The sequence below is a fragment of the Dunckerocampus dactyliophorus genome, chromosome 14, assembly GCF_027744805.1.
Source record: "Dunckerocampus dactyliophorus isolate RoL2022-P2 chromosome 14, RoL_Ddac_1.1, whole genome shotgun sequence".
Lineage (NCBI taxonomy): Eukaryota > Metazoa > Chordata > Actinopteri > Syngnathiformes > Syngnathidae > Dunckerocampus > Dunckerocampus dactyliophorus.
In genome coordinates, this window is record NC_072832.1 from 19,284,611 (window position 1) to 19,298,346 (window position 13,736).

A 13,736-nucleotide genomic window follows, 5' to 3' on the forward strand; every position below is an offset into this window, starting at 1 on the left:
ATCTTGTGAAAATCTGTTATGTAAAAATTGTAGAGGTACCAGTGCAAAGTAAAAAGAAAATAAACCAAAACACAATGTTTAGACTACATGTGTTGTGTCTTGACGATAGTAGGTTTCTATACTTAGAAAGGCAGCTCGCAGAAACTTTGTTTGAGAAGTTTATCGTGGTTGGGTGAGCAGGTGCGTGACCCTCTTGATGTGATGTGAGCATTCCAGTCGGCCTGCAAGCCGAGCGCAATCACATTCTCATTGATAGTGATGACAACGGGGAGGAGCTAAAGATGGAACATAATGCATTTAGTAAAGTTGGACACTGAGCCAGCCCAGAGGTTTCTTGGAGCAGCTCAAGGGCACGTCAGCTCGACGCAAGTAGTGTCGACAGTTGACAGATGTAGATGTCACAAACAAAATATCTGTATGTTTTGGGAGTTATATGTAAGATTATACAAAGGTTGTTGCCAATTAGGATTATATTTAGAGGGGATAACAATTATTTTACGTGCGGTTTATTTTTTTCTACCAAGTACTCATTCTCAGTAACCGTCAACTCTTGCACTCGAAACGTGCGTAAATGTGTCATTCACTTGTTGCCCACGCACTCAAGTGCCATGCTTAACATGTTTTAGCTGGAACACACTCAAGACTCTGTGGCAGCCGGGCAAACAATAATTTTGGCTTAAAAAAAGCATTTGTGTTTTTGCTGGAATTTTGGAAAAAGATTTAGATGGCAGGAGACACGCTGTCCAAAGAGAAACCAAAATAAAGGCAGTTGCTCAAACTAAGCCACTGTGACCAACAGTCATGCGATGTTCTAAGTGACATCGGGGCAAGGAAAGGAAAACCATGTGGGATTGCCGCCCAGTGGTTGTACTGTATTGATGTTCCATGTTAGCTTTTAGAGTTTCACACACACTGATTTATCAATGACAAATTTAAGGTGGGCATCAGAGCAGTCACAGCTATGAAGTTACATTCCTCCATACTCTTACACGTGTCCAAAGTGTGTACTGGGGGCCATTTGCAGTCTGCGGCACATTATAGAACTAAAATTAAACAAGAAAACAGCAAAAATGGTAAAAATACTGCTAAACAAAAAGACACAATGTAAAGACAAAAATCTGAATTGATACTAATAACAGCTGCAACAATTAATCCAATTAATCAACAACTATTTTGGTATTCGATTTGATCGTTTTTTAAATTTCAAAATGTATATATCCTCCGATTTTACGCTCTCAAATGTGAATATTTTTAAATTCCATAGTTAAATGAAAGTAGAGATCTTGGTGTTTTCGGCCGTAATAAGAGAATCACTACAAAGTAGGATTTGTTATTTATAAATCAAATATTTTCATAGTTAAAGCATAGACAATCTGTTTACAACCTAACCCAATGTGTTCAGACATATAGTAGACAGGAAGTGACGTCGGCGGTTCAGAGTTGAATTTTAGGTTGGCGTGGGTTACGGCTAAAACAGAAGTGTGTATTTTTATTAGGGATTATTGTGCCTGTTGTGAGATAACTCAAACCTGCAATAAAAGCCTGTTGTTTGTACGATGAAGACTAGCGCTTGTGTGTCTCACCCAACATTAAAGTAACATTACTGACACATAGTGAGCAGTGTAGAATACGACACAATTCACACACAATGTCTCATATTTGTGTTTTACTTCATTGAGCTGTTTTTATGCTTGGAAATGCTTAATTTAGACAAAAATATGTCAAATTAGCTTTAATCATACAAGTTTGTTTTTTTTAACTAGTAGGCCATATTCAACACCGAAAATGCATAATTTGTTAATTAATATATTTTTCAAAAACCTTGATAGAGTGAAGTTCAAACTGTGATGTGGCGAGAGATGACTGGCATCTCCTATCACTTTTATGCAGATGACTGCCAGATCTACTTACCAATTACAAGAAATGACCATGCCCCCCTGACACCCCTTCTTGAGTGCTTAAGTGACATCAAGGTCTGGTTGACTCAAATTTTTTTAAAGCTCAATGAGGGGAAGACAGAAGTTATCGTACTTAATAATAATGACCCCCTCTTGGACTTGGGCCCCATCAAGAATCAAGTCAGTTCCACAGCCACCAGCCTTGGCGTCATAATTGATAGTGATTTTAAACTTAATAAACAAATCCTGTAAAATCCTGTTTTTATCATCTTCGGCTTCTTTCCAAAGTCAAACCATTTTTATCATTGCAACATTTTGAACAAGCCATGTACGCTTTTTTTTCGTCACATCCCTTTACTCTGGAATAAATTACTCTCTCGCTTACAGTTAGTCCAGAACTCTGCAGCACGGCTTTTAACAGGGACCAAAAAGAGGGAGCATATTACCCCAATTTTACCTTCCCTGCACTGGTTGCCTGTGCGTTTTAGAATTGATTTTAAGACTTTATTGTTTGTTTTTAAGGCTTTGAATGGGCTGGCCCCTCAGTACATCTCGGACCTCATCCAAATTTACACTCCAGCGCGCACATTGAGGTCCGAAGGCCAGCTCCAATTGGTGGTGCCTAAAACCAGACTTAAGACCAGGGGAGACCGGGCCTTTTCTGTAGTTGGCCCAAAGCTGTCAAACACTCTCCCCCCTCATGTAAAAACGGCCCCCACAATTGAAAGCTTTAAGTCTAGTCTTAAAACCCACTTTTATTCTCTGGCTTTTAATTCAGCGTGAGTGGTGTGGTCCTCTGTGTCTTTTATTTTTTTTTTGTTTTAATGGTTTTATTTATTTTAGTTTTTAAATTTAATTTACTTATTTATTTTTTACCTACTTCTTGGATTTTTTGCTTTTATTGTTTCAACTTCTTGTTTTAAATATTTTACTGTTGTACCTTTCTTTGTTTTTATTTGATCTTTTAGTTTTTACTGTAGTAATTTTTAGTTATTATTTACATTTACATTCCCTTATTACTTATTATTTGTGGTTTTGCTAGTCTGTGCAGCACTTTGGAAACTGTTTATAAAACGTGCTATATAAATAAAGTGGATTGGATTGGATTGGATTGGACTGTAATGGAAAATGGAAAATGATCTTCCCCCAGTAGGATGTGCCAAATAAATTGCCCATTCATTTCCAATGGGAAAACTGTCACAGAAAATATAAAATTACAGTAAATGTGGGAATTTTTTCAAAAGTCTTGACAGACAGCTAACATGTCCTGAATGAGCTGAACATTTTGTTGCCTTCTCCTTACCTGATGATGAACGGTATGAAAGGTGCAAGTCCCATCGGTGAATAGGTGCCATCCATTGGAGAAGGGTAGAGTCGACCGAGCACCAGCAGCAGCAAGAAAAGACTGGGATGAAGCTTCACGTGACCACTGTCACTATGTACACACATATACAAACACACACAATTACACACTGTTCATGTATCATGCATCACCTCTACACATGCAGTAGCAGTAATTCAGTGTGTCACACATGTAACAATATATAAAAACGTATTAGCTTCTGCCTTTTTCATCATATTTAATTTGAAAAGAGATGGCAAATTGCTGAAACTGGCTTAAGTAGTTTCAGTCTTTGAGTAAAGCTCATCACCGTGTCTGATATTTAAAAAGCACCATTGCAAAAATGACTGAATGGAAACCTACCAGTGATTTCACAATTTCACTTCAACACACTAGCTGAGAAAATTAGGAAGAAAAACAGCGCCCGTCTTGTAGTGTTATTAATACAGTTTGCCAGTCCAACTGTGTTTTTAATGTATTCTTAGCACAAAACTGTTTTAGCAGCTTGCTAATAGATGGAAACAGAAAGCGGACGTCTGGTCCGTTGCCTGTCTATGATGTCATCACCGGTTGACAAGTCTCAAAAATGTTTACACAAAACACGTTTTTGGTGTAATGTGATTGTGATCGTGATTGTTGCCAAAGACACAATGTGGCAGCGAGATCAACACGGACACCACCATGGTGTTTTGCTATATGTTATTTCTAGATTTCAATAGTTTTTCTTACTTTCTTTATCAAAATGCTGGCATTTGCAACTTTAATTGGCTCCATTTTGGCTTATTTTGCAGCCGTTATCAAAAGAAAAGCAGAGATTTGAGGTGAGACACGAATGAATTCAATAAATAACTCATGGCAAAACAGGAAGGTGGTGTCTGTGTTGATCTCGTTGCTACATTGTGTCTGGCAACAATCACGTTTTCAGTGAAGGTAAAAGTAACCTTAAATGTATCCCTTTCATTCATCATTCATATGTATTTATATGCATTTTAAATAGTTTTCAACATGTAAACCAGTAATTGTAAAACTATAAAAACATGTTTTGTGTTAACATTCTTGGCTTTCTGGAACGGATTACCTGGATTGACGGTATTTCTTATAGGAAAAAACGACTTGGTTGGAGTACGTTTCGGTGAAAGTCAGACCTTCTGGAACGGATTGATGACGCTTGTTAGCAACGGTTTTGTGATGCAAATGTATTACTGTTTTCAACGCATATTGTTTTGAGAAGCCAAACTACTTAGGTGACCCCAGCAACTAACCGGAACTACGTTCCTCCTCACCGAAATCCGACCAGAACTCCGCTCGTAGGGCGAAGTGGGGGAGAGGTAAATCATCGTTGATGCACTACCCTGCTGATGGGGATGTCATACAACTTAATGTCAAAAAATCCAAACTATCCCTTTAATAAATGGTTAATAATTAAAGGGATGACGTATTGTCATTTTCGAGTGAATACATGAAAAATCACATAATTGAGAATTGATGTGCATACATGGTGGAGTCACATCTTTATTTTAAATCCAAAACTCCAAAACAAACATCAGCAAATAATTATTTTGGAAGACAATGCAAGTATTTCTTTTAGTTAATACAAGTAGCACTATTGCATCAGATTTCCATGATGTCCTGTTGCTTGTTTTTACATTTCTAAGTGTGGTTTAGCTAGCACCATACACTGTTGATAATGTGGGAGTTCGAGATTTGGTTGCGTGGGAAACCTGCAAATGTTTAAACAACCAGTCAAGGGAGTGAGACGAGTTGTGAAAGAGTCCTCAATTAATTGGATCCATCATAAGATAAGGCGGCCTGGGGAGCTGTTAGATGACTCAAATGCTTTTAAAAAGGGAGTTTTGTCCGAGCAGGCAAAGATAAGGAAGATGAGTCTCAGTAGACACAACTCCCCACTGCAGAAACACTAACCCTGGCGACAGTTGGTTTATTCTTTTAAAGCTTCAAGCTAACAGTTGGCTGATTGTCTAAGTGATAGTCACGAAGAACCAAATGTAATGCCGAGTTCATATCCTTGACGTCGATTTGGCTTGAAGATAAGAACTTGAGATTGCACTGATTCCATCCTCCCATTAGAACCGATGCATCAAATGATATATTATGGAATCAATTCAATCCAAGATTTAAAGTAGAAACAAGGATATATAAAAAGCCAGGAAGGATTAGACAACCCACTCACCTTTCCACTGTGGCTGCAGCCTCCTTGAGCTGGTTCAGGAGGAACGAATACAGGGCAGGGAAACGAGTAAAAAACTCTCTGCCTGTCATCCTGAGGGGAACAACAGAATCACAAAATAATTGTGTTACATATACGAGTTCCACAGAAACTGGTTACATCACTTTTGAGGTATGCTGGTAACAAATACACAACACCACAACAAAAATGTGCAGCTGCAAGTACTGCAGTTCAATATGCCCTCTTAGTCTAAATTATTGAACAAAAACATGAATAGAGTAATCCCTTGTTTATCGCAGTTAATTGGTTCGAGGAACCAACCGTGATAAGTGAATTTAGGGTTCCTTATTTCTAAATGGAATATTTTCATAGTTAGAGCATAGAAAATCTGTTTACGACCTTCTAAGCACAGTCTAACATAATTGGAGCCCTCTAGACATAAAATAACACCCCTATAGTCACCTTTACACTCCTATTACCCATTCTATTAGACATAAGAGAAAATAAGACATTTAAAACATAAATAAGATGAATGCTCATATGTATTGCTATAAATGTGTTCCAGTACTAGGGGAGCTGAGTTTGGGACGGACAGAAAGTCACGTCAGGTGTTCAGAGTGGAGTTTTTGCTTGGGTTACAGTAGCAACAGTAGCCTGTGTTTTGATTAGGGATTAATGTGACTGTTGTGAGATAATTCAAACCTGCATTAAAATAGAGGCCGAGTCGTTCAAAACTCTGTCAAAAAACAACAACAAAATAACTGTAAAAACGTTTTTTACTGAATCAGGACTCACGGGTATTTCTCTCTGTTAACCTGTTCACTTACCCTGCTGCCTCTGCTAAATTAAAAAGGAAACCAGGTAACATGGCATTAATATTGCAATTCCCTATGCATTAAAGGGATTGTTTAGATTTTTTGACATGAAGTTGTATGACATCCCCATCAGTAGTGTAGTGCATCAACAGGCACTTACGGCCACTTCATTAAGTGGCCCCAGCAACTAACCGGAACTATGCTCCTCATCACCGAAATCCGACCAGAACTCGGCTCACGGGACGCAGTGGGTGGTAAGTCTGTGTTGATGCACTATACTGCTGATGGGGATGTCATACAACTTCTAGTAAAAAAAAAAAAAAACTATACTATCCCTTTAACCCTGTGGAAAAATCTGCTCTCCTCTCCTCAAATCAACTCTCCTTTCCACTTCCTGTTCATGTCTGTGCTGCTCGCTTGCTAACACCGAGCTGAGCACTCGCATGCACGCTGTGACACCATACTCGAGTGAATCGAGTACTGTACTCGTTTTACTTTAGTGAGTTGCTCATTAGAACCCAAATCAGTAGAAGGAATCGAGTTTCCCATCACTACAATAAAAGTCTGTTGTTCCGGCGATCAACTCTGGTGTTTGTGTGTCTCATCGAACATTACAGTAACATTATTGCCACCTAATGACCAGTGTAGAATACTACATATCACAGCGTGTTTGAATGAGTCTTCTGAATGCCTCATATTTGTATTTTAGTTCATTTATCCATTTTTATGCATGAAACTGTTTAACGTTTGCTTAAATACGCATATTTTTTTAAACTAATAACAGGCCCTATTCAACTACAAAACAGCATGATTTATTAATATATGTTTGAAAAAACGTGATAGAGAAGTGGCGAGGGATTACTGTATTTTTTGAAGTATCTATTACTATTCTGTTCAACTTCCATGTCACAAAATTCCATAAAAATAAAAAAGGCATCACTTTCTGACAAAACTTCTATGCTTTCCATTTTTTTAAGTACCGGTTCGGGGACTGTTTCGGTATCGGGTAATATGTAAACAATACCCAACCCAAGTGTCTTTATATTACTTTATATATGCGTGTATAGTAGTTTGACAATAACAGCGTGTGCATGTGTGAGTCCTCTCCCCTCTTCTCCTCTAATGAGAGTCTCAAGACTCTTATCCCTGGAAAAGGGTCAGGGGTTATTGTACGTCAGAGCAGATTAGACGAGGTAAAAGGGGTAAGGCGCATGGGGAAGGAGAGAGAAAACAGGTTTAAGTGAAAACGTCTGGCAATGTGTAGGCTGAAATAAGCAAAGATGTTTCTGCAAAGTTGTAATGTTTTAATTATGTATACAATCATTCGTTTACTGTGGTTAATTGGTTCCAGACTCAACTGTGATAAGTGAATTCGGGTGTCCCGATATAACTTTTTCACTTACGATCCCATAGCAATATTGCAGCCTTGAATATCAGCTGATATACTGTAGATATCAATCCGATAACAGCATGAATCATGCGTACTTTTATTACTTATTTTGTAGTGTGGAATGTTAGGAAGGCTTGATCAAGTGATATTACTAAAACAGAGAACAATATATGAGAAAAACTCACCCATTTACATCTTAAAGCATCTTGGGTATAGTTTTATCAATTATGTAGTGGCAGATAAGCATGATATAGCGAAGTTTGAGGTGCTCAATTCAGTGCTTAAACACGACTTTACTCACCACCGACAGGGTCTGGTCATTTTTTTTTTTTTTTTTATTAATCGTCCTGTTGGACTTTCCCATGTACTGCTTTAAATGCACAATGAGTTTGGCCATATTAGACTTCCCCAGTTCTGTGCCGCCACGGAAAACTTGTGTATGACAAGTTTTGCACTCAGTCTTTTTCGGACTTTAACAAAAAAACGGCCAACATCACTCCTACTCCTTGCTACCCTCCTTAACACGTTAGCACACACAGTCGTCGTGTTCACATGGGTTCTATGTGGCCGAATATCAATATCGGATCAGGACACCCCTATTTATTAATGGAATATTTTCATAGTTAGAACATAGAAAACCTATTTACAACCTTCTAAATATGTTTTTCAACATTGTTAGAGCCCTTTGGAAATGAAATAACACCCCTACAGTCACCTTTACACTCCTGTTACCCAATACAGTACACATAACTAACAGAAAATAAGCCATTTAAGACATAAATGAGACTTACTCATGCTTTACTGTAAAAATGGTCCAGTATTTTACAGAAAGTGACCTGTTACGGCAATCAAGTATGGTGCTTGTGTGCCTTGCTAATGCTCAGGCCGTATTGAACTATAAAACAGCAATGATTTATTATTATATTTTTTGAAAAACTGTGATAGAGGGAAGCTGTGAAGCGCATAGTGGCGAGGGATTACTGTACTCTTAAACAAGCCCTCCTCAACACTATAGTAATTTGAACACTTTTACACAGTTAAAAAAAAAAAAAAAAAAAAAAAAAGGAGTACAGAGAGTACTTGTTTTTGTTTTGTCTTTGGCACACTTTTTGTTTGTTGTTCTTAATCTTTGTTAGGTATTTTTAGCTCTGCTTTTTGTTTGTACTTTTCCTCTGTGTGTTTTTGTTTCTTATGTACACACCATTTATTGGACTTCCTTATTAACAGACTATTTATGTACTGATTCTGCTTTGGGGCCCACATTTAATCCAATGGTGACATCTAATGCTGATACAGGCTTGATAAAGCTGGATGCTTGAGATGGATCTTTAAGTAATCTTTTGTGTCAGCTGGTTGGATTTAAGGTAAAGATAATATCAAACCAACATAAATGTAAGGTCACAGAGGAAAGAGGCCTGAGTCTGGGCTTAGTTAATGGAGCAAGGATCCAAAACCATTACATCTGCATTTATGCAAGTTAACTACACTGATGGAAAGTCCCTCAAAAAGTAAGAAGTAAAGTCTTTTAACAGATGAAGAGGGCTGTAACAGGGCTGTTTGTGGATATACACACACAAGGATAAAGAGCATATATTACAGTATATATTATTTTTTGGGCTTTGCAATTCATTTTGCACTGTGTGTGCGCGCACGTGCCTGTCCAGGCCGGTGAAAAGCCCTTCTCGCGACGTAATATCCCATTTTCCACACTCTACATATTACAAGTGAGGGACAGTCTACCTAAAAGCGGACGAAAAAGCGAGGCATTCGGTATGGAAGCGGCGCGTAGAGGAGACAATAACCACGTGGGCAGCGTCCCGCTTCTGCTGCCTGGCCTTGTGCAACTCAGTGGTGGTGCGCCTGTGTCGGCGGACGCAGTGCATGACGGGTTCCCCGCCTCCTGGCCCCGACCTCCAGGTGCGGTGCATCTGTTTTTCAACACTTCACCTCCCATGAAATACGTAAATGAGCAAAGATGAGCGCATAAGATGAAAGAAGCGAGCTAACATTGTTCAGCAGTAGGGGTGTCACAAGATCTCGTGTTACAAGATCTTAAGAAATTAAAACGTCACAAGATTTCTCATTCAGAAAAAAAGGTTGCGTGGGATGATAATAAAGTAATTAATTAATCGCATAATAAATGAAAATGAGCTTGATAAATTTGTCAGCCTCAATATATTGCCTTGTGTCTGTTTTCCTGGTCTCTCTCCTCCAAACAAGCAGGAAGAGAGTTCACTCTGTGCTTTGGTTTCAGCATCTTGGCGCCTTTGTTCCATAAAACAACAGCATGAACAGAGTGAACCCTTTTGTCAGTTATACAGTCTCTTTGTCTCGGTTGGTGGAGGCGGGGCCGGTAGCATACACACAAACTGCACAAGAGTGTAACATCATAGAAATGCAACAATATATTTCCATATACATTTTTTTTTATTTTTCCATTGTACTTTTTTAAAATGTTAATGTTCAAATCTGGTCTCGTCTTTTTAATAAAGAACTTTATTAAAAATAAAATAACCATCCCCCTGTTCGAAATCTTACTGTTGCACTTGCATCTTCCTAAAAAGAAACACTGTAAACCGGGGATCCAGGGGTGTCCAAAGTGCAACCCAGGGGCCATTGTCACCCGCAACTTGTTTTACAGTATATATAAATGTGTGCGTGTGTGTGCGTATATAGTAATTTCCGGTGTATAAAACGCACCGGTGTTTAAGGCGCGCGCACACACACACACACACACACACACACACACACACACACACACACACACACACACACACACACACACACAGAGCCGCACCGGACTATAAGCTGCACATGTCCTCATCATAAAAAGACATATTGTGGCACGCATCAGTCTGTGACGACCAGGCAGGAGCCAATCATGAGCTATGAGAAAACTCACAACGAGCACGTCAACCCATCGCAGGAAGTCATTACTCAATATAACAGACTGGCAGTGTCAAATAACGCTAAAATCATCAGCAACTTAAGCCTCAAAAGATATACCTAAGAAATATACAAGACAAGTACCAATACAAGTTTAACATTTAAAAAAAACTATTATTTTAACATGTTCCCCATATTGCATTTCGCCCAGCAGAGCAGTTCATTGGCCAATGGCTACCATGGTGGCCAGAGGGAGCTCATGAGCTCAGAGGAAAAAAATAAAAATGTAAAAGAACAAAGTTGAAATAGTTGGAAAATGGAAAGAAAAAAAAAAAAACACTACAGAAATGGAAAAAAACCGATGTAATTTTACAAGAATAAAGTCAAAATATTACAAGAAAAAAAGTCATATTCTAACAAGACATTTTTATCGGAATAATCTTGTAATATTATGAAGAAAAATAATGTCATTTTAGTTGCATAGAGTTGAAATATTTAAGGAAAAACTATGTTTGTTTTTAAAGTCAGAAGAGAAACAAACAAAACAAAATAAAGTTGTTGTTTTTGGAAAATTAGGTTGGGGAAAAAGTTATATCATGGAATAAAGTCAAAATATCATGGGACTAGAGTCACAATATTACAACAATAACATTTACAAAGATTATTTAAGAAAAAAATTGTAATAGTTTTTGTTTTTTTAACATAGCAAAACTGGGGAGAAAAAAATTTCACCTATAACACAATTCTGATACGCCATTTTTTTTTTCATGATCTATATATAACTTCTCAGCATGTCTACATGTGTTGGTTTACAAAATATCAAAGTGGAAAATTTGCATCCTTTCATTTTTCTGTATGTGTCCCTCAGTGGAAAAAGTTTGGACACCTCTGTTCTAAAAGGGACTCAGAGTCGACCAACCCTAAAATTGATATTGATAGATCAATAGATATGATAGATCATGTTGATCAGGTAGCTAGATAGACGCTTACTGTATTTCCTAATAGTAGCAGCTCTAAGAGCATTAAAGAACTGACTTTAGCACTTGGGGAATGAGAATAAGGGGGGGGAAAAAAAACCTGAACAGTGTTACAACAGTGTCCCCTGCTGGTGTACAAACAACAACTGTGTAGTACATTAGATAGACTAATTTCATCATAAATTGGCTTAAAGTAGAAAAGTAAAAATATAGATCGCTGAGTAAATGATAACTGTTTTGCAACTAGTAATTGTGACCTTGTGATGCTATTTGCACATACATGAATGAGAACCAATGATTTGTACTAACTGCGGGCCAATATAAACATTTCATTCTACACCAGCGAGGGAAAGATGTGGACCTGTTTTTTTTCGCGTGTTCATCCCTCCCTTTCTTCACTCCAAAGATCCTTGTGATCAGAGTGCTGAAGAGAAGAGTAGAAGAATTCCTAACCTGAAATAAAATAAAAGGATGGATGAGATGGGAGGATAGTGGAAAACTGAGATTCCAAGTAATAAAAACACCCACATCTTCCAGCCGTTTCAAAGCAAACAAAACAGCTCATGGAGTAGTTGTGCAACAGGTCTGGCGTTCTGGGTAAGTTCTTGCATTCAATCAAATACTTCTTAATCCCATTTATTTACTTAAAGTGAAAAACATTTATAGTCTTGTATTTATTTGTACATGCACTCTATCCTTCTCCAGGAAAAGTTCTGATACTTTGTGGTAAACGTCTGATCATCCTCTGGTGAGCTTCGATACATAACCGTCTATCTTGACAGTCAAATGCATTCATTCATTCAGCAGAGCATAAATATACATGTTTCTGTAGTATATTTCACTTGATGCTCTCTAGTTGGTGCTGCACTGCTGCTCTGGCGTTTCCTCTCTATGGAAGGACGGCAGTGACAAGAACCTTCCAGTTCACACACACACACGCCCCCGCCCCTGCAGGATGATGAGAGTACTGCAGCGCCTCTGACTATAAAATCTATTGAATTATATACTTCTCACAAGAAGTTAGGGCTATTTCAGATACATTTCGGCTCTATCCGGCTGCTGCTGGATAGACATGCTGGGGTGGAGTCTGGAATCGACTGCTTGTATAGGATTGCCAATATCAGAGATTTTATATGCAAGCCAATATAATCAGATATTCGTTTTTTTTGCTGATATCAGCCCGATGTCTGATGTCAAGATCAAATTGGGACACCCCTTTCTAAAAATCAATCCAATGCTATGAAAAATTGTGCTTGTATGTCAGCTTTGTGTTATTACTATCAACATGTCAACTTTTTGTATGCCTTTTTGCCCCCCCAATTATATTTTAACTGTAAATGTGTTGCAGCCCAATAAAAAATGAGCTGCGGCTTGTTATAATTCCGAAGGGGTGGGGGGAAGGCGGGGGGGGGGGGGGGGGTTTCATCATGGCAGGTGAGGCCACCTGCTTCCCCCGACTGCACGTCAATAATAGGGGAGAACACAGGGGTGTGGCTACCTTACATATCACATCCCTATCATGCTGTGAGTGATTCCACACAGGAGTCGGGATCCTTTTGCATCAGCTGAGAAAGCAAAGGTCCTGACAGCTAAGGCAGGAATGCAGCTTTTAAAATGATAAAAATTACGATATGCTTGATTCCAGCATGCTAATCATATAAATTCAAGCTCTCCCACTCAGATAGAACTTTCTCTCGCATCATCGTTTTCTACACAGACTGCAATGACTACAGTTGATTTATGCGTGACAAGATGGTGGTAGAGCCTCATTCAATTACCTACGACTATGGGCTTATTTACTGCCATTTTTTGGCCAATAATTTGAAGAAGTATAGCAATAAGTTCAGTTTGGAGCAGCACAGTGGCACACAGCCAGGTGGTTTACTGTAGGTTCCAAACTAAGCTTGGACCTATGTGGAATTTCAGTGTTCCGTGCTTATTTGGGTTTACTCTTGTTTTTTTCCTACAGTCAAAAAAACATGCAGGTTGGGATAATTGGAGACTTATATTGCCCGTAAGTTTGAATGTATATGAGATATAACCTACTGTTCATAGAAAAGCAAAGAGTGGAATAGAGTGGAACTCACTGCCCACACAGGAGAGGTGAAGCCGAGGACAGCAACCTGCATTCCATCTGACACGAAGGGAATGATGTTTTCTCCCAGACGAGTGTCTCTGTAGAGAGCTCTCAGAATGTTCAGAGCATGGACCTGTGATAAAACGGCTTTAAGTGATCAGCT

The 13,736-nt window shown here is 38.6% G+C and overlaps 1 protein-coding gene and 1 long non-coding RNA gene across 5 annotated transcripts in view; one reads left to right on the plus strand and one right to left on the minus strand.

Annotated features, from left to right (window-relative positions):
* The window catches only part of thada (THADA armadillo repeat containing), a 129,708-nt gene that overhangs the window by 79,036 nt on the left and 36,936 nt on the right, over window positions 1-13,736 (minus strand). For all 4 annotated transcript variants that reach the window (XM_054798317.1, XM_054798319.1, XM_054798320.1 and 1 more), the window contains 4 exons: window positions 13,584-13,706; window positions 11,858-11,949; window positions 5,432-5,521; window positions 3,202-3,333 (listed from right to left, as the gene is read on the minus strand). In XM_054798317.1, coding sequence (XP_054654292.1) covers window positions 3,202-3,333; window positions 5,432-5,521; window positions 11,858-11,949; window positions 13,584-13,706 — 437 coding nt within the window. The remainder of the gene's footprint in view (window positions 1-3,201; window positions 3,334-5,431; window positions 5,522-11,857; window positions 11,950-13,583; window positions 13,707-13,736) is intronic.
* Window positions 12,057-12,627, plus strand: LOC129193742 (uncharacterized). Its single transcript, XR_008573602.1, has 3 exons — window positions 12,057-12,093; window positions 12,202-12,244; window positions 12,353-12,627. It is a non-coding gene; the product is annotated as an uncharacterized LOC129193742 (long non-coding RNA).